General features: G+C 36.6%; 1 protein-coding gene and 1 non-coding gene across 2 annotated transcripts in view; both read left to right on the top strand.

Moving 5' to 3' along the window:
* Nucleotides 1-1,903: 1,903 nt before the first annotated feature.
* LOC123860723 (small nucleolar RNA SNORA51) lies at nucleotides 1,904-2,033 on the top strand. The gene has a single exon (XR_006794837.1). It is a non-coding gene; the product is annotated as a small nucleolar RNA SNORA51 (small nucleolar RNA).
* Nucleotides 2,034-2,708: 675 nt separating this feature from the next.
* Nucleotides 2,709-21,162, top strand: part of PPP1R42 (protein phosphatase 1 regulatory subunit 42) — a 47,300-nt gene continuing 28,846 nt past the window's right edge. The window contains exons 1-4 of the mRNA XM_045899223.3: nucleotides 2,709-2,912; nucleotides 6,314-6,480; nucleotides 7,796-7,934; nucleotides 11,813-11,929. Of these exons, the coding sequence (XP_045755179.3) occupies nucleotides 2,784-2,912; nucleotides 6,314-6,480; nucleotides 7,796-7,934; nucleotides 11,813-11,929 (552 nt within the window). The 5' untranslated portion in view covers nucleotides 2,709-2,783. The remainder of the gene's footprint in view (nucleotides 2,913-6,313; nucleotides 6,481-7,795; nucleotides 7,935-11,812; nucleotides 11,930-21,162) is intronic.

Below are 21,162 nucleotides of genomic sequence, written 5' to 3' on the forward strand. Positions count from 1 at the left end.
CCATCAGATTGGCAAAAAGACAGCCATTATAAAGTGCTGACACTGGTATAGACTGCATTGTAAAGCAAAAAGAACTCTCTTAACTGCACTGGTAAAGCTCCTTTGGAGAACAATTTGGTAATTAATAGTAAAGTTGAAAATGTGCAACCCAGAAATAGCACTCCCCGTTTTAAACCCTAAAGAAACTCTTGCACATGTGCTAAAAATGACATGTATATAAGGATCATAAAAGCAACATTGCAAAAGAAGAAAAAAACAACACCCAAAGATCTATCATCATAAGAAATAAATTCCTTACAATAGAATGTTACACCCAATACAAATATTCTAGAGCTATACATATCAACTCTGATGATTCTCACAAACAAAACATTAAGTAAAAAAGAAAGTTGGAATCAGAATAGTACCATTTATGACCGTAAAAATGTATTTTAAAAAGTACTATATATTTAGGTATACATGCATCTATAGTAAAAGTATAAAGACATGAATCTAACTCTAAACTCTAAAAATAAGAGACATCTAACTCTAAACTCTAAAAATAAAAGAATAGGGAGAAAGGTATAGAAGGGTTCCAAATGTATTTATAATGTTTTATATTTTAAGGTGGTCTGTAGATCCATGAGTGTGGTGTTATTCTTTACAACACTTTCATCATGAATTTTTTTTTAAGATATTTAAAAAATTATTTATTTATTTGACAGAGAGAGAGACAGCCAGAGAGGGAATATAAGCAGGGAGAGTGGGATAGGGAGAAGCAGCAGGCTTCCCGCAGAGCAGGGAGCCCGATGCGGGGCTCGATTCCAGGACCCTGGGATCATGACCTGAGCCAAAGGCAGACGCTTAATGACTGAGCCATCCAGGCGCCCCCATCATGAAATATTTTTAAGGCAATATTAAGAAAAGGTTTTTTTACTTAATTAGAAACTTTGTTCAGAATATTACTGTCATGTTTGAAATTTTATCTATAAACAATAATCTTAAATTTTTGTTATAAAATGAATTCATGCAAATTTCAAAAATCTACAAAGATTTAAGAATTTTATTCTATAGATTACATTTTGCATTCTGAAGTATATAAGGATACAGTCCGTATCTTCAAATATTTTATTGTGGGCGTTTTATATAATACAGCCTAGGTAGTTATATGTCATTGTATGAGAATACAAATTGGAACCCATCTTCTACTAAATTCATTTTCTTCTGAAGCATTGATTCCATGTCCAGAATATGATGCAAACTGAGGTGTTTGGTTAGTGAAATTCCAGATACATGAAAATAATGCTCAATTTTAAACTATACTTAAAAATACAGTAAGTTTTACAAAACTGGGATGTTTATCACTTAAATAGCTATACATTCTGGATGATTGAAAAAAAAATGGGTTACTTTAAACTTATGGACCACATATGAATCTCTTACATGAAGCAATATTTTATTAATTTTATTAATAGTATGTTCCCCTTATTTAATAGCCCTAATGTATTCCAGGTGAAACAGTGAAGTAAATAGTATTCACCTTATCTGTGAACAAAACAATAAAATAATGATGGTGAGGGGCGCCTGGGTGGCTCAGTCATTAAGCGTCTGCCTTCGGCTCAGGTCATGATCCCAGGGTCCTGGGTTCGAGCCCCGCATCGGGCTCCCCACTCGGCGTGAAGCCTGCTTCTCCCTCTCCCACTCCCCCTGCTTGTGTTCCCTCTCTCACTGTATCTCTCTCTGTCAAATAAATAAATAAAATCTTTAAAAAAAAAATAATGATGGTGATAGCAAACATTTATTGACCTGTGTACCGGGCACCATGCAGAATATTCTATACATGATTATCTTATGTAATCTTCAAAATATCCCTTGGAAGTAGGTACCATTATTAACCTAATTGTATAAGAAACAGAGGTAACGTAGTGTCCTGGTGCTTACCACAGGCTGTGTTCTTACATGGACCGTACAGAAAGAGAAAGCAGAGTAAACCCATCAAATACACCTCAGCCCAGGCCCTTTGCCTGGTCTGTACTGTGAATGGGGGTACATGGGGAAAAAAAAGAAACTGATGTACCCTGCCCAAGATTGCCTAATCACGGGGCAATGGAGCCAAAATCTGAACGCAGGCAGTCTGGACTCAAAAACACTATCTTATGTTGCCTCTTTGTGGATTACAGTTGTAGTAACATAAAATTTCAAAGCCTGCTCCACTTTCAAGTATTTTGCACCCTTGTCCTACATACATACTCAAGGTTCTCCCACAATGTGTTCTGTTTTGAGGGTTTAGAAAATATGATCACCATGGGTACTATGAAAAAAGGAGCCAGAAGACTTGGTCTCATTCCCAACTGCCACTACCTTGAGTAGTTTGAGACAAATCTATGGGCCTTAATGTCTTCACATGAGAACATCAGATGATATTTCTTGAGAGGAAAAAAAATCCTTTAAAAGATGCCAACAGTAACAACTCAGTACTAGGGAGAGGAAAAGATTTAAAAGTAGAAGTGAATGAGCATTGTATATTTAATTAATTTTGATGTTTTAAATCTTTTTATAAAAAGAATTAAGTCTATAAACTTAGAAAATACCTAAGTGTCTTTAAAATGTCTCTGAAGTAGCTATCGCATAGTTTTATATAAGAAAATTAAAAAGTCAAAATAATTTTTCCTAAATTACAATGTACATAATATTCCTTTTTTTCTTTTATTTTTAGAAAGTTGGGCATAAAACAATGCCTAAACCTACTTTTGACATGGTATTAGAACCGAGCTACTGCTGAGAGTTTGATTTAGAGAGAAATCATGGTTCGACTAACCTTGGATTTAATTGCCAAAAATAGCAATCTTAAACCCCGAAAAGAAGAAACCACTTCACAATACCTGAAGAAAATAACTCATATAAATTTTTCAGACAAAAATATAGATGCAATTGTAAGAATTCTGAAATTATTTCCTATTTTTACATAATTAACAATGTAAAGTTTGAAAATAGGTGTCAGAAAATACATTCTTATTAACTATATTTTGATCATACTTATTAACTGTATTTTGATTAGTATATTGTTTTCATTTTAATTTCCTGCTTTTGATGTTACAATTATTAAAACTAAGTCTCTATAAAATATACCATCATGATTGTTAAATATATGTGCTAAATATATATGTCCCCCTGAAATATTCTATAATGTAGCAAACTAGATTTGAAAGTGTATGTTGGAAAATAATTTCAAAGATAATACTTTTGTATAGTTCCAGGTCCTTGGAATATGAGGTTTTTTTAACAAGATAGCAAGATTTAACTATGCAAATACCTTATTTCAAAACTTTAATAGTGAAATCTTTTTCACTCATAATTTAACTGGTTATATAAATGGAAGTTATACTATAATTTATATCAGACAAGATTATGTTTGTTTGGATATATTCTGACACTATATTTTCTCTGTGTTAAGCTAATTCTTGGCTTTAATTTGGGAAACTTTAAAAGGAGCAAAAACCCTTTTAGGCTATTTGGATTGGTGTCCGTTGTCTACAATAAAATGCTAATGGGAGAAATTTCCTCAGAAATATAAGGTACATGAGGGCAGGGATGATGTCTGTTTTGTTCACATCACTCTAAATCCCCCCATCCAACACAGCACCTAACGCATATTAAATGCTTAATAAATGTTTATCAAAATGAATGAAAAAAATACCAAAGCCCCAGGCACAATTGTCAATTAAGATATTTTTCTTTTTTTTGCAAAGACCCTACCAAGTTCCTATTCTGTATTTCTTTCTAGTTTCTTTTTTTTTTTAATTATATTTTATTTTATTTGTGAGAGATAGAGAGCACACAAGCAGGGGGAGCGGTAGGCAGAGGGAGAAGCAGGCTCCCTGCTGAGCAAGGAGCCTTATATGTGGGACTCGATTTCAGGACTCTGGGATCGTTACCTGAGCCAAAGGCAGACGCTTAACTGACTGAACCACCCAGCATCCCTTCTTTCCAGTTTCTTAGTGATTCTTCTCCCCATGAATCCAATTGCCCAGAAAATTCTCTACCTCATCATACCATTACAGCCTTGCCCTCTGCAGAGAGCCTCCATTTAATGTTCTTTTGTCCCCTCACAATCAGTGCTCCTTTGGTTTAGATGATCTTTTTAGGAGGAAAGTAAACTAGTTAAAGTACAGTTAACCCTAGAACAATACAGGAGTTAGGGACACCAACATCCCCACACTCCCCAACATCCTACCACCCAACACAATTGAATATCCTTGTATAACTTTTGATTCCCCAAAATCTTAACTACCAATGGTCTATTGTTGACCAGAAGTCTTGATAACATAAAGTCAATTAACACATATTCTTTATATGTATTATATACTGTATTTTTACAATAAAGTAAGCTAGAGAAAAGAAAATGTTATTAAGAAAATCATAAGGAAGATAAAATACATTACAGTATTGTACAGTATTTACAGAAAAAGAATCCATGTATAAGTGGACCCATGCAGTTCAAATCCATGTTGTTCAAGGGCCAAGTATAATTCAGTTGGGCACCTGGGTGGCTGGGTGGCTTAGTTGGTTAAGTGTCTCACTCTTGATTTTGGCTCAGGTCGTGATCTCACGGTCATGAGATTGGGCCCCACGTCAGGTTCTGCACTGGGCATGGAGCCTGCTTGGGATTCTCTCTCTTCCTTTCCCTCTGTCCTTCCCCCCACCCTATCGCATGCACGTGCACCCGTGCTCTCTCAAAAAAAAAAAAAAAATTCACACTAAGAACACCTTGTAAACTTAAGATTCCCAAGATGTGGTTATATTTTTTAAAATCTCAGATTTTTTTTAAGATTTTATTTTTTTTTAAATAATCTCTATGCCCAATGTGGGACTCAAACTTAAAACCCCAAGACCAAAAGTTTTAGGCTCCACCAACTGAGCCAGCCAGGCACCCCAACCTGAGGTACTTTTGAGCATAACTTAACTTTACCTCTTGCCTACTTACTCTAGCTGACTCTACCACCACATAAGAAATGGCAGACTTTAAAAAATACTTTTAATTATTTTCTTTTTTTTTTTCCAAAGATTTTATTCATTTGAGAGAGAGAGAGCACATGAGAGGGGAGAGGGTCAGAGGGAGAAGCAGGCTCCCTGCTGAGCCGGGAGCCCGATGTGGGACTCTATCCTGGGACTCCAGGATCATGACCTGAGCCGAAGGCAGTCGCTTAACCAACTGAGCCACCCAGGCGCCCCACCTTTAATTATTTTCTTATCTCAAAAGTAACTAACTGGTGTGAGAAAACACATTGCACTTTGTTCATTGGTGGCTGCCTTTTTTGTTTGTTTGTTTAACTCACTTTGTTGAACATTATAATTTAAGTATAATTTGCTTTTGTAGATTATAGTTGACAGCAGACTTAAGAGAAATGAATGTTCCTAACAGTTACTTATCAATAAAAATTTCTCAATCAGAAAAAAACAAGTAACTGGTGTGCATTTCTATGAAATACATATAAAAAGAAACTGGCATAATCCCATCATGCAGAGAAAACCACTATTAACATGTAGGTGGTATCCTTCCAGTCTTTTTTCTAGGCATGTATTCATATAATTTTACAATAGTGGGTCATATTGAATGTACTGTTTTCATTTTGAGATCTACAAAATATTACTAAAGAAACTAAAGGATATCTAATGGTTAAACAGTATTCCCTTCAATAGCATTATCATAGTTTATTAATCTATTGCTCTTGAATAGCTATATGACTTCCCATTTTCAGTATCATAAACAAGTTTACTTCTAATCCTACAGAAAGATTAAGACCTGATTTACAGGGGCGCCTGGGTGGCTCAGTCGGTTAAGTGTCTGCCTCAGGGTCAGGTCATGATCTCAAGTCATGATCTCAGGGTCCTGGGATTGAGCCCCACTTTGGGCTCCCCGCTCAGCAGGGCATCTGCTTCTGCCTCTCCCTCCACCCTTACTCCCCCACTGCACTCATGTTCTCTCTTTCTTGCTCTCACTCTCTCTCTCTCAAATAAATAAAATCTTAAAAAAAAAAAAAACCCTGATTTATAATGTTGAAGCAATAATTTGTTAAATACTTCCAACTTCCAGAGGAACCTAATTGCTTCCAAGGAAAACTGCTTATCGATATAGTTACAGAATACTAAAACCTAGAACAAATTTTACAATCATTCAAGACTCATTTTGACTGTGCTAAGAACAGAGAAATGCTGTTCTTTTATATTAAACTTAGGGAAAATTGCAGAATGATTAAGTGAAAAACTTTCTTAAAAACAAACTTCTAAATTTTCAGGAGAAATTAAGTATGACCTGTTTTTGTTTTCTTTTTAGGAAGACCTCTCTCCTTGCAAAAATCTCAGTGTTTTATATTTGTATGATAACCGTATTAGTCAAATGACTAACTTGAATTATGCTACAAATCTGACCCACTTATATCTACAAAACAACTGTATTTCATGTATAGAGAACCTCAGGTCATTAAAGAAACTGGAAAAACTGTAAGTGCTTTTATTTTTAAGTAATGTAATTATTCGTCATCATTACAGTAATATTTTTGCATACAGGCCTTTCCATTATCTGCAGTTTTGTGGAACAGACCTCAATTTTTATTCTCCTATAGTATTATTAGTACAAAAAAAAACTGTTACACATGTAATACTTGGCAATTTGTTTCATTAAGCCTGATATACTTTTCTTTTGCAGGCGGGTGAGTTGTCTTAACCACGTATAAGGATACCTAAAGCATCCTTAAAGACTCAACTGGTGGGCGCCTGGGTGGCTCAGTTGGTTGGGTGACTGCCTTCGGCTCAGGTCATGATCCTGGAGTCCCGGGATCGAGTCCCGCATCGGGCTCCCTGCTTGGCAGGGAGTCTGCTTCTCCCTCTGACCCTCCCCCCTCTCATGCTCTCTCTATCTCATTCTCTCTCAAATGAATAAATAAAAATTTAAAAAAAAAAAAGATTAAAAAAAAAAAAAAGACTCAACTGGTGAAAAAAGTTTCCATGGAAACCAGATGAGCTCTCCTTTCAGAATCACACATCTCAAAGGGGCAGGGTCATAGAGTTGATACTGTTGATTTGATTGTAAAAAGGCATTTACTGCCTATAATGATTTTAACTCAACAATGAAGACTGGTGTATTCAATTTTCCCAGATTGGAAGAATTATTAGTGCTTCTCAAAAAGTGGGCCAAGAACCTCAGAATGGGAAGAGAGTGGGGTAGAAAATGCTGATTAAAAATGCAGATTGCTGGGTTCTGACCTAGATACCCAAATGAGAATCTCTGGTGTTAGGCCCAAAAATCTTCCATTTCTAAACCTAATACCCATGGAGTGCCTGGGTGGCTCAATTGGTTCAGCATCTGCCTTCAGCTCAGGTCATGATCTCAGGGACCTGGGATGGAGCCCTGTGTTGGTCTCCCTGCTCAGCAGGGAGTCTCTCTCTCCCTCTCCCTCCACCCCCCTCATGCTCTCTTTCACTCTCTCTCTCTCAAATAAATTAATAAATTCTTAAAAAAAAAAAAAAAAAACCTACCCAGATGATTCTTCACCCCAACATATAAAAAGAATACTGGCAGATCATTTAATAATGACTATTCCAATTCTCTCACTTTAAAAAAAATAAACTTATTTCTTAGACTAAATTAAGTGTAAGAATCATATAAATAAACCTTTCACTGATTCATTACAAAGAAGATTCCGCATATTTCCACATATGTAGTTTTCACTCAGCTCAGTGATTGTTATGTTTTTATCATGTTTACAGACCATGATGTTCTCAGAATGTCTATTTAAAATTGTTTTATATTTTGCAGGTATCTGGGAGGCAATTACATTGCTGTCATAGAAGGTTTAGAAGGATTAGAAGGACTAAGAGAGCTTCATGTTGAGAGTCAGAGGCTTCCCCTTGGAGAAAAGCTTCTGTTTGATCCAAGAACTCTTCATTCTCTGGCAGTAAGGCCACATTTGAGTATTCTGACAAAGAATATAGTTATTAACAGTTATAATGGAACAGGAAGGTAGCAAAGGTATATTTGGACATTATGTATACTCTGTATGTTTATATGGCCAGTTGAGAATTTTTTAATTTAAACTCAATTAGCCAACATATAGTACATTAGTTTCAGTTGTGGTATTCAATAATTTATCAGTTGCATATAACACCCAGTGCCCATAACATCATGTGCCTCCTTGATGCCCATCACCCAGTTACCCCACACCCCCACCCTTCTTCCCTCCAGCAACCCTCAGTTTGTTTCCTATAGTTAAGTGTCTCTCATGGTTTTTCTCCTTTTCTGATGACTTCCCATTCAGTTTTCCTTCCCTTCCCCTATGATCCTCTATGCTGTTTCTTATATTCCACATATGAGTGAAACCATATAATAATTGTCTTTCTCTGATTGACTTATTTTGCTCAGCATAACGCCCTCCAGTTCCATCCACGTCAAAGTAAATGGTAAATATTTGTCCTTTCCAGTGGCTGAGTAATATTCCATTGTATATATATATATATATATCTCACATCTTTATCTATTCATCTGTCGATGGACATCTGGACTCTTTCCACAGTTTGGCTATTGTGGACATTGCTGCTATGAACATTGGGATCACTACATTTATATCTTTGGGATAAATCCCTAGTAGTGCAATCGCTGGGCAATAGAGTAGCTCTATTTTTTTCTGAGTAAACTCCATACTGTTTTCCAGAGTGGCTGCACTAGCTTGCATTCCATCAACAGTGTAAGAGGGTTCCCCTTTCTCTGCATCCTCATCAACATTTGTTGTTTCCTGAGTGGCTAATTTTAGCCATTCTGACTGGTGTGAGGTGATATCCCAATGTGGTTTGGATTTGTATTTCCCTAATGCCGAGTGATGTGGAGCATTTTTTTCATATGTCTGTGGGCCATTTGGATGTCTTCTTTGGAGACATGTCTGTTCATGTCTTCTGCCCATTTCTTGATTAGATTATTTGTTCTTTGGGTGTTGAATTTGAAAAGTTCTTTATAGATCTTGGATACTAGCCCTTATCAGATATGTCATTTGCAAATATCTTCTCCCATTCTGTAGGTGCCTTTTAGTTTTGTTGACTGTTTCCATTGCTGTGCAAAAGCTTTTTATCTTGATGAAGTCCCAATAGTTTATTTTTGCTTTTGTTTCCCTTGCCTTTGAGATGTGTCTAGCAAGAAGTTGCTGCAGCCAAAGTCACAGAGGTTGCTGTCTGTGTTCTCTTCTAGGATCTTGACGGATTCCTGTTTCACATTTAGGTTTTTCATCCATTTTGAGTCTATTGTTATGTATGGTGTAAGAAAATTGTCCAGTTTCATTCTTCTACATATGGCTGTCCAAGTTTCCCAGCACCATTTATTGAAGTCACTGTCCTTTTTCCATTGGATATTCTTTCCTGCTTTGTCGAAGATTAGTTGACCATAGAGTTGAGGTTCCATTTCTGGGTTCTCTGTTCTGTTCCATTGATCTATGTGTCTGTTTTTGTGCCAGTACCCATTACCATCTTGATGATTCAGCTTTATAATATAGCTTGAAGTCCAGGATTGTGATGCCACCAGCTTTGGTTTTCTTTTTCATAATCCCTCTGGCTATTCAGGGCCTTTTCTGGTTCCAAACAGTTGAGAATTTATTTGAGGATTAAAACTAACTTTTCTCACATAATTTCTCAGAGACTCAGCAGCTATAAAGTGAGAATAATAATGCCTGCCTCTATGGTACTAAAAGGATCAAAAGAAGGATGTGGAACGGTTATGTAAATTATTAGGTTCTAATCCAGATGTCAATGCATTCATAATTTCAGCCTTGGTTATTATTATGACTCAAAATTTATAATATTAGGAAAAAGCCTAAGGAAAGAGTCATGCACAATTATTTGGCAAATTTTAAACAACTTAAAGAATCATGATGATGACAATTGTTTTCTTGCTAGATTCTGATTTGATTGTAGGTTGCACTACATCAGCTCTGCCTCCTCAGAAGCAGGTAGATCTGGAAGCACTACATTCAATGCTCCCACTGTGACCTGACACCCAGTTACATTGTGAAGGTGTCACAATTAGTTGAGAAGCCAGAGGGTTCAGTGGAGGCTTTTGCTAATTCTCAAAATGGGATTTATTAGGATACACTACCTTCAATTCCGGGGCAAGAGACGTAAAGGGAACAGGTTGTGTTTTTACAGATTTCATTGGCTTTATTTTAGAGTGCTCAGAAACAGAGGGCAATAGAAGGTTTGTGAACCGAAGTTATAAAAATTGAAAAATAGTCCTTTAAATTGGAAAAGAAAGAAGTGATCTGATTTCTATCCTACCCTCTCCCTATCCTCCCCATAGAATCAAATGTGTCTCAGCTCACCTCAACTGACCCAAATAAATTGATCCCTCTGTGGGGATGGCCAGTTTTATTGCAAACGCCAGTACAAACATTTTTGCTTGCTCAATTTTTGCATAGATTCAAGCAGATTCCAAAATTCTAAATATAAGGCATAATTTTTTAAGTTGTATTTAAATTCTTAAGAAGTATCAAGAAGTATTTTCTCTAAAGGTTGGTTATGGATGCCTTGGTGGGTCGACTCAATCTTGATAGAGATTATTAGGCCATAGATTTTAAGATGGCTTTGGTTTAGTGTTCTCTATTGTGTATTTATGTCCTCACTAACAGCTGATGTTGATACTGCTTGTTAATTAGCTAATCGTTATTTTTTTTTTTTTAGATTTTATTTATTTATTTGAGAGAGAGAATGAGATAGAGAGCATGAGAGGGGGGAGGGTCAGAGGGAGAAGCAGACTCCCTGCTGAGCAGGGAGCCCGACGTGGGACTCTATCCCGGCACTCCAGGATCATGACCTGAGCCGAAGGCAGTCGCTTAACCAACTGAGCCACCCAGGCGCCCCGTAGCTAATCGTTATTTTAAGTGCCTTCTGAACATACGGATTGTCAAGAGAAAACTATAGAGAGAGACAAAGATAAAAATTAAACCAGACAGGGCGCCTGGGTGGCTCAGATGGTTAAGCGTCTGCTTTCAGCTCAGGTCATGATCCCAGGGTCCTGGGATTGAGTCCCGCATCGGGTTCCCTGCTCAGCGGGGCGCCTGCTTCTCCCTCTGCCTCTCTCTCTCTCTGTCTCTTATGAATAAATAAATAAATAAATAAATAAATAAATAAATAAATAAATAAATAATCTTTAAAAAAAATGAAACCAGATAAATCTTTTAGTCATTTTTCCTATTTAGGAAAACAGACAAAAACTATTTCTTCCTATGTAAGTATAAATCTTAGTGACAGTTAACAGAAAATAATAATTTCCTTAAACTGAAATAAGCATTTTTCTACACTGTTATCATTTGTTTGTTGGGGCATCTTTTCTCTTTCTTTGCTTCTTGATTCCTGGCTTCTTTTTTCTATAAATTTCTTTTATATTCTAGAAGAGGAAAATCAGACTCATGAAGGAAGTTTAGACAAAAATAATAAGTCATGTCACAATTACTAAAGTCCTTAAAGTTATGTCTGAAAAAAATACAGCATAAAAACAAAATCTCCATGGCTTTTAATTTTCTTGCCTAAAGAGTAAAACAGCCTGGGCGCCTGGGTGGCTCAGTTGTTAAGCATCTGCCTTCGGCTCAGGTCATGATCCCAGGGTCCTGGGATCAAGTCCCTTGTGTTCCTGCTCTCGCTATCTCTCTCTCTGTCAAATAAATAAATAAAAAATCTTAAAAAAAAAAAGAGCAAAACAACCTGAACTGATAAATCTTAAATTTTTCACAGATTAAGATTTCTGCTTCCTATATACAGCATTTAATTAGACTATTTACTAATGCTATTTTTCTTACAGAAATCCCTCTCTATATTGAATATCAGCAATAACAATATTGATGACATAAAAGACCTAGAAATACTGGAGAATCTTAATCAGCTCATAGCAGTTGACAACCAACTTCTGCTTGTGAAGGTAGTGTAAAGAAAAATTATTTTTAAAGTATTTACATGAAATTGTGATTAAAAAGTACTTATTTTTCTAAATACATATAAAATTTATTACTTTAAAAACTATTCTGGATTAACTCTAAAACTAGCATATGAATCTCTACTTCTTACTGTATTTATTTGCATAACTCTGCCCTTTTACCTGGTTTTCTCTTCCATACCCCAATACGTCCACCCCTCACCAACAGAAAGAGGTTTCTCTGAGAAGGAAATATATGCTTTTCCTCTCTGTATTATTTTTCCATCAAATGTTTCCCTCTAGAGACTAGATTTCTTACAACTTAATTCTGATCTCCCAATGAATGAATTTCTAGTAACTGTGATTAGACCTGAGCTCTCTCCTGGCTGCTCCTCCTTGGGCAAGTATCTGGATCTTGAACTTACTCTAATTTGCACTAGCTATATTCACAGCATGTTATGTCATATCATACCGTATTCATTCAATTATGTATTCATTCAAATATGTACTGAGTACCTACATGTCTGTCAGAGAGTGTACTATTCTGTGTAGATAAGAGGAAGGAAGGGTACAGTCCTGGGGCTCAGAAAACCTACAGTCAGCAAGTAACAGGACTACAATGTGATTCTGTTTCCATAAGTATTGTGGTGGCACTAACTCAGCCTGTGGCTAGAGAAGGCATCCTGGAAACAGTCATCTGTAAGCTGAGCCACTGCCATGACCTCACAGTTTCTGGTATGGCAGTGGGGTGGGCTGTGGTATAATTTCTTTACCTGGAGCGACAGGAGCAACAAAGGGCTTCTTTCCCCCATAAACAGAGCTCTTGTTTTCAAAACTACTTCCAGACAGCTATCCACTGACCTTAAAAAGCTTCCCCTGACTTGTTTCCAAATTCAGATCTATTACCTAGCTAGTCCCATAACTACTATAAGCAGGAGATAATTATGAAACTATTACATGTATTAAACTACAAAAGAATTCCCCAAAATACCCAAAATGCCACTGAACAATCAGGATGGATGTTTAAAATAAAAAGACCAATAAGGAAGCATGACTCGATCAAATTGTTGTAACTTACAACATGAAAGATGTAAGAAGTTCATGGGATAAATTCTGCATTCAAAAATATTTTAAGTTTTAGACTGCTCTTCTAGATTTTTTCCCCACTGGGCATTTTGTATTCATCAGAATTATTTAATTTTCCTATGATTTTGCAGTATTTGTATGAATAATATGATTTTGTGATAGATCAACAGCCTTATATGAAATACACTATACATGCATATGACAAAGCCTGGAGTCTAAGTTTTTGTTAAGTAGAGAAGACTTGTGCTGTGTATTACATTCCCAATTCACCACATGGAAAATGGGAACAGAGTGGCCAAGCACAGAAGCTCACTTTTCCTGGGGAGAGAAAAGTGGAGAATTCCAGTCTCCAAAATTGGCATCAATCTTAAGTGCAGTATAAGTATTTTTCCAAAATGTTTTTTGTAAGCCAGGTTCTATACACAATGCCTGGTAATGAGTGGTGAGTATATTTTAAATGATCTGATTAGTTGTTAATTATAGTAACTACCAAGATTCATTTCAGTTATTGTCATTATTCTTAAAGCCTTATTCTATTATGCTTTTTAAAAAGATTTTATTTATTTATTGAAAGAGACAGAGCAGGAGCACAGGTGAGAGGGAGGAGGGGCACAGGAAAGGGGAGAGAGAGAAGCTCAAGCAGATGCAGCACTGAGCTGGAGCCCAATGTGGGGCTTGATCTCACAACCCTGAGATCATGACCTGAGCCAAAATCAAGGGTTGGATACTTAACCAACTGAGCCACCCAGAAGCCCCTCTATTATGCTTTTAACTTTGAACAGAAAATCAAAGTTTGATAACAGGACAAAAATGCTAGCCTCCAAATGATCCCAAAGGAAGTTTTTCTGAATGACATTAAGACCAAGCTACTTCGGGGCACCTGGGTGGCTCAGTCGTTAAGCGTCTGCCTTCGGCTCAGGTCATGATCCCAGGGTCCTGGGATCGAGCTCCGCATTGGGCTCCCTGCTCAGCGGGAAGCCTGCTTCTCCCTCTCCCACTCCCCCTGCTTGTGTTCCCTCTCTCGCTGTGTCTCTCTCTGTCAAATAAATAAATAAATTCTTCAAAAAAAAAAAGACCAAGCTACTTCACCTACAGTGATTCTTAGGCTATGTTAATGTTCATAATCAGGATAAATGTGTAACCAAAATAAATACTTTCATTATTATTGATTATTCAGCCCAATAATAAATGTCTAAATAAACCCTTATTTTTTAAGACTGAACTCAATGTTACCCCCTCTGTATAGTTTTTCCTGAACCCATCCCAATCAAGTTAATCTATTAAAAATATTTATGATATTGTATGTGCCAGGCACTGCTCTAGGCCTTCAGAAAAAGTTCTAGGCACTGAGGATACCATGATCAAGACAGACAGGGTCTCTACCCTCAAAGAGCTTACATTAAAATGAGACAGGGGAGGGGACAGTCAGAAAATAAATAAGCAGAGATTATGAAAAAGGCTATGAAGAAATTAAATAGGATGACATAATAGAAAAGGAGTCAGTAGATTTTTTATTTTATTTTTTTTAAAGATTTTATTTATTTATTTGAGAGAGAGAGAATGAGAGAGAGCATGAGAGGGGAGAGGGTCAAAGGGAGAAGCAGACTCCCCACTGAGCGGGAAGCCTGATGTGGGACTCGATCCTGGGACTCCAGGATCATGACCTGAGCTGAAGGGAGTTGCTTAACCAACTGAGCCACCCAGGCGCCTCAGTAGATATTTTAAATCAGATTATCAAAAAAGGCCTCTGAGAAAATGACATTTATGCTGAGATCTGAAGAATGATAAAGAATAAATCTGTGCAAAGAGCTAAGAATGAACATGCCAAGCATAGGGAACAGCAGACTTAAAGATTCTAAGTATCCTAGGAACAAAAAAGAGACCAATTTACTGTGATAGGGACCCCAGTGCCTAGCTCAGTCTCTTAACACATTGTAAATACTCAATAAATAATTGTTGAATGAGGGGAGCCTGGGTGGCTCAGTTGGTTGAGCATCTGCCTTCGGCTCAGGTCGTGATCCCAGGGTCCTGGGATCGAGCCCCGCATCGGGCTCCCTGCTCAGCGGGAGGCCTGGTCTCCCTCTCCCACTCCCCCTGCTTGTGTTCCCTCTCTTGCTGTCTCTCTCTGTCAAAAAATAAAATCTTTAAAAAAATAATAATAATTATTGAATGAATTAAGAGGCAACAGTTAAACATGGATATTATGATAGAGGCCGGATCATAAAGATCTTTTAGGCCAGAGTCATGAGTTTGACTTTATTCTAAATGCAATAGAAAGTCACTAAAAGGATTATATTTTTTAGAAGATTATCAGCTATGTGAAGAATGGGTTGCAAGGGGGTGCCTGGGTGGCTCAGTCAGTTAAGCAACTGCCTTTGGCTCAGGTCATGATCCTGGGGTCCTGGGATTGAGCCCTGCATCAGGCTCCCTGCTCAGGGGGGAGTCCGCTTCTCCCCTTGCTCGTGCTCTCTCACTTGCTGGCTCTCTCTCTCACTTGCTCACTCTCTCTAACAAATACATAAAATCTTTAAAAAAAATAAAAATAAAAAAAAGAATGGGATGCAAGAATAACAGCAAAGAGATCAGTTGGGAGACTACTGCCAAGGTTAAGAAAAGATGGTTCTTGGAGATGAAAAGGAGTGGATGGATTGGAGGTATGTTTTTTTGATTGAACCTATGGGACTTATTGAGTAGGATGCACAAGAATAAAGGAAAGAGAAGAATCAAGGATGAATCCTTGTTTTTTGTGTGAGGATCTGGGGAGACCATGGTAGCCTTTACAAGTTGGGAAATACAAGGGAAGGAATAAAAGAATTCCTTCTATTGAAATGCCTATTGGACACTGAAATTGACAGGAGAAGATAGGAAAGTTTTAGAATCAACAGTATTAATGGGATATTTAAAGCTGTGACTCTGGGTGAAAGACAGTAGGGATAGAGAATAGATGAGGCCGGGAACACTCTAATATTTAGAGATCATTTAGATGAGAAGGCACTAGGAGACGTTAATGATGAGAAGACAAGAAAAAGAAGCTTCAAGAAAGAGGGAATGGCTCCTTGCATTTGATGCTGTTGAGTGGCTGACAATAGAGCAGATAATACGTTGACAGAAATCCACTGGACTTGGCAACAGTGAGATTATATCTGGTCAAGTATCATGGTTTTTTGCATATTTCAGAAATGGAGTGCTTTAACAGGGCTTTGCACTTTTTTCTAAACAAAGCCACATGAACCTCTTAGAAATTTCTTTCCATGTTATGGCTTGAAAAACTTCAGGTTTTTCATGAAATACTTCTCCATACCTGAAACTTCAATATATAACAGGACAAAAATGCTAGACTCCAAATAAGATGAGATGAATGAAGAAAAAATTAAAAAGATTACCTGGATAGAATACCTTAAAAATTAAAGTTACCGGGGACAGGTTTAATTTGTGAAGAAGTTGAACCAGAGAGACTGTGGTTCAAAAATCAAAGCAAAATTTAAAATAGGATAGAAGAAATTAAGTATGCAATACAAACCTTAAATGATAAAACTTTGTAAGTCTCCAAGAAACAACAAAAGAGAAAAAATGGAAAATAAGCAAGTAAAAAAGAAATGTAGAGAATTAATTCAGGAGATCCAACATATGACAAATAAGAGTACAAGAATCAGAAAATAGGAAAAAAGGGGAAATAAAATTATATTTAAAAATAATATAATGGGCCATGAGGTATTAACCAAAACAAGAATCATCACGCGCGTGCGCGCACACACACACACACCAGAAAGCCAGATAAAATATGTGAAACAACTTTTTCAGACACTAGACTAGAGGTGCACAGGACTGTGGACCCTAAGAGAAAGAAAACAAACAAGGTGAGATCTCTAGTTGTCCCAGCTTTCTGCCTGAAGGCACTTTCCAGACCACAATGCAGGGAGGGGGATAGCAAACAAGTGCCATGAAAATGTAAATCACAACTGGAGAAAAGTCATTCAAGAAAAAACATCTGGAAATGACAATGGAGGATGGAATTAGAAGACAGGACTTCTAAAAAGCTATTATAAATATGGTCTAGAATTTAAAGACAGCATGAACACAAACAGAAGAGAAAGGGAAGACGCAAAGAAAAAAGTAACTTTTGGAATTGAAAAATGGATCTAAAATGAAAAATTAATTGGATGGGATTCAAAGTAGATTAGTCATTAAAGAGCGCACTTGTTGTGATGAGCACTGGTTGTTGTATGTAAGCGATGAATCACTGAATTCTACTCCAGAAACCAATATTGCACTGTATGTTCACTAACTAAAATTTAAATTAAAAAAGTAGATAAGATATTACAGAAGAAATTATCAGTGAACTTAAAGCCATAGCATTAGAATTACTGAAACTTAGAGGTACAGAAAGTAAAAACACTAAAAAATGAACAGAGCCTCTGTGGCTTGTGTAATATAACAAGCATTCAAACATGTATGTAAATGGAGTCCTAGGAGGAGTAGGGGCAATGCTGGGGACTAAATGTTTGTGTCCCTTTAAAATTCATAAATTGAAACCCCAATCCCCAGGGTGATGGTATTTGAAGGCAAGGCCTCTGGGAAATAATTAGGTCTTGAGTGAGGCTGGAGATCTCATGAATGGGATTAGAGTCTTTTTAAAGAAGAGAAGGGATCACAGCTTTCTCCCTCTTAGCCATGTGAGGATACAATGAGAATGCAGGCATCTACAAACCAGGGAGAATGCTCTCACAAGATCACAGTATCTGCCAGCACTTTGATCTTGGACTTACCAGTCTCCAGAATCGTGAGAAATCAAGCTTGTTGCTTAAGCCATCCAGTCAATGGCATTCTGTTATAGCAGCCCAAACGAAGAAGAAAGCAGAAAATAGCTTTGAAAAAATAGTGGCTTCAAGGTATCCAGAATAGTCAAAACCTTCTTGGAAAAAAAAAAAAAAAACCCACATTGAAGGATTCACACTTTCCTATTTCAAAACTTACTACAAGTCTGTATTAACTAAAGCAGTGTGGCATTGTCATTAAGTATGAGACTGGGAATCCAGAAATAAACCTTCACATTTATGTTAACTGATTTTTGACGAGGACACCAAGAAAACCCAATGAGCAAAGAAAAGTTTTTTCAACAAATGGTGCTGAGATATTTGGATAGCTGCATATAAAAGAATTAAGTTGGATCTCTTCTATAACATAAGCAAAAATCTATTCAAAATTGGTCAAAGATTGAAATATGAGTTAAAACTACAAAACTGTTCGAGGAAAACATAGGGATAAATCTTTATGACCTTCTATTAGACAAAAACTTCTTAAATACAACACCAAAAGCATAAGCAAAAATAAATAAATAAATAAATTAGACTTCAGCAAAACTAAAAATTTTTGTACTTCAAAGAATACCATTAAGAAAGTGAAAAAGACAAGCCAACAGACTGGGGGAAAATATTTGCAAGTCCTATAACTGATAACAGCCTTTGTGTCCAGAATATATTAAAAAAAAAAACTCTTGTGACTCAATAAGAAAAAGACAAACAATCCAATTTATAAATGGGCAGAGAACTTGAATAGATACTCTACAAAGAAGATACAGAAGTGGATAATATGCACATGAAAAGATACTCAACATCAATAGTCATTAGGGAAATGTAAATCAAAACCACAATTATACACCACTTCATACCTGATAAGATAGCTATAATTAAAAAGACAGATAATAACAAGTGTTGGCAATAATGTGGAGAAATGGGGTGCCTGGGTGGCTCAGTCAGTTAACTGTCTGACTCTTGGTTTCAGCTCAGGTAGTGATCTCAGGATCCTGGGATCAAGCCCCATGTTGGGCTCTGCACTCAGCACGGAGTCTGTTTCCAATTCTACCCCCAACTCCCACCCCTCTCCCCACTTGTGTGCTCACATGCATATGCACTCTCTCACGCTCTCTCAAATAAATAAATAAAATCTTTAAAGATTATCAATTTTTTAAAACAAAAATAATAACCACAGATCATGGGTTAATGATATGTAAAAGTAAAATGTAGAATAACAATAGCAAAAATGACAGGGAGGGAGGAAATGTCAGTATACTAAGGTTACATATGAAGTGATGTCATTATTTGAAGAAATAATTTAAGGATGATTGTTCTAAACCCTAAAGCAACCACTAAAATAACAAAGATATTTATAACTAGTAAGTCAGTCATAGAAAATGAGATGCAAAAATAGGGGGGAGCAGGAAAGGAGGAAAAGGGAACAGATAAGACAGATAGCAAGATGGTACTTTAAACTCAGTTATATTGGTAATTATATTAAATGTAAATAGTCTAAACATTCCAATTAAAAGGCAGAGATGGTAAGACTGGATTTTGAAAATCCAATCACATGCTCTCTGCAAGAAACACACTTTAAATGTAAATATATATACAGGTTAAAAGTAAAATTATAGGGAAATATATACAGAAATAATAAGATTAGAAAGCTGGAGTGGCTATATTAAGATAGAACAGATTTCAGGATAAGAAATATTACCAGAGATAGATCAGGAAATTTTATAATGATTAAAAAGTGCCAATTCATTAAGAAAACATAACACTCCTCAATATATATGTACCTAATAACAGAGCTTCAAAATGCAGAAAGCAAAAATTGGCAGAAGGGAAACAGACAAATACATAATTAAAACAGAGATTTCAACACTCTCTCTAAGTAGCTGGTAAATCAGTAAGGATATAAAAGATTGGTACAACACAGCCAACTGAATTAATCTAATTGACTCTCAGAACATTCCACCTAAAAACAGAAGTTGGAATAGTCACCAAAATAGTCCATATACTGAGCCATAAAGCAAGCTTCAAAAACTTTAAGAAACTGAAATTTTACAGAGTACATTATTTAACCACAATGGAATTAAATTAGGAGTAAAGGAAAGAGATCTTTAAAATCTCCAAATGTTTGGTGATTTAAAAATACACTTTTAGGGGCACCTGGATGGCTCAGTTGGTTAGGCGACTGCCTTCGGCTCAGGTCATAATTCCAGGGTCCTGGGATCGAGCCCCGCATCGGACTCCCTGCTCGGCAGGAAGCCTGCTTCTCCTTCTCCCACTCCCCCTGCTTGTGTTCCCTCTCTCACTGTCTCTGTCAATTAAATAAATAAATAAAATCTTTTTAAAAAAATAAAAAATAAAAACACACTTTTATTTTTTTAAGATTTTATTTATTTATTAGAGAAAGAGAAAGCAGAGGGAGGAGCAAAGGGAGAGAGACAAGCAAGCTCTGTGCTAAGCACTGAGCTCAACATGGGGCTCAGTCTCAGGACCCTAAGATCATGAGCTGAGCTGAAACCAAGAGTCGTACACTTAAGCAACTGAACCACACAGGCACCCCTAAAAACACAGTTTTAAATAACCTCTGGGACAAAGAAAAAAATCACAAGGAAAATTAGAAAATATTTGAACTGAGTGAAAGTGAAAATGAAAATTTGAAAATTTATGGGATGCAGTAGCATAGTGCTTAGAGGGAAATTTATAGCTTCGAATGCCTCTATTACAAAAGAGGGAAAATGATCTAACTTCCACCTCAATAAGCAAGAAAAGTAAATGCAAATTCAATTCAAAAGAAGGAAATAACAATGGTAACAGCAGAAATCAATGATATAGAAATACAGACTGACTACAGAAAAATATATATATACATACATACATATATATACATATATACATATATATATACACAATGGAATACTACTCAGGATATATATATATATATATATATATATATATATATATATATATCTCACATCTTTATCCATTCATCTGTTGATGGACATCTGAGCTCTTTCCATCGTTTGGCTATTGCAGACATTGCGGATATAAACATTGCGATACAGGTGCCCCTCTGGATCACTACATTTGTATCTTTGGGGTAAATCCCTAGCAGTAAAATCATTGAGTTGTAGACAGTACCTCTATTTTTAACTTTTTGAGGAAACTCCATACTGTTTTCAAGAGTGGCTGTACCAGCTTGCACTCCCACCAACAGTGTAGGAGAGTTCCCCTTTCTCTGCATCCTAGCCAACATCTGTCATTCCCTGAGTAGCTAATTTTAGCCATTCTGACTGGTGTGAGGTGATATCCCAATGTGGTTTGGATTTGTATTTCCCTAATGCCGAGTGA

The sequence above is a fragment of the Mirounga angustirostris genome, unplaced genomic scaffold (genome assembly GCF_029215605.1).
Source record: "Mirounga angustirostris isolate CCGP_5_RB_7025 unplaced genomic scaffold, mMirAng1.0.hap1 SCAF_4, whole genome shotgun sequence".
NCBI classification, from domain to species: Eukaryota; Metazoa; Chordata; class Mammalia; order Carnivora; family Phocidae; genus Mirounga; species Mirounga angustirostris.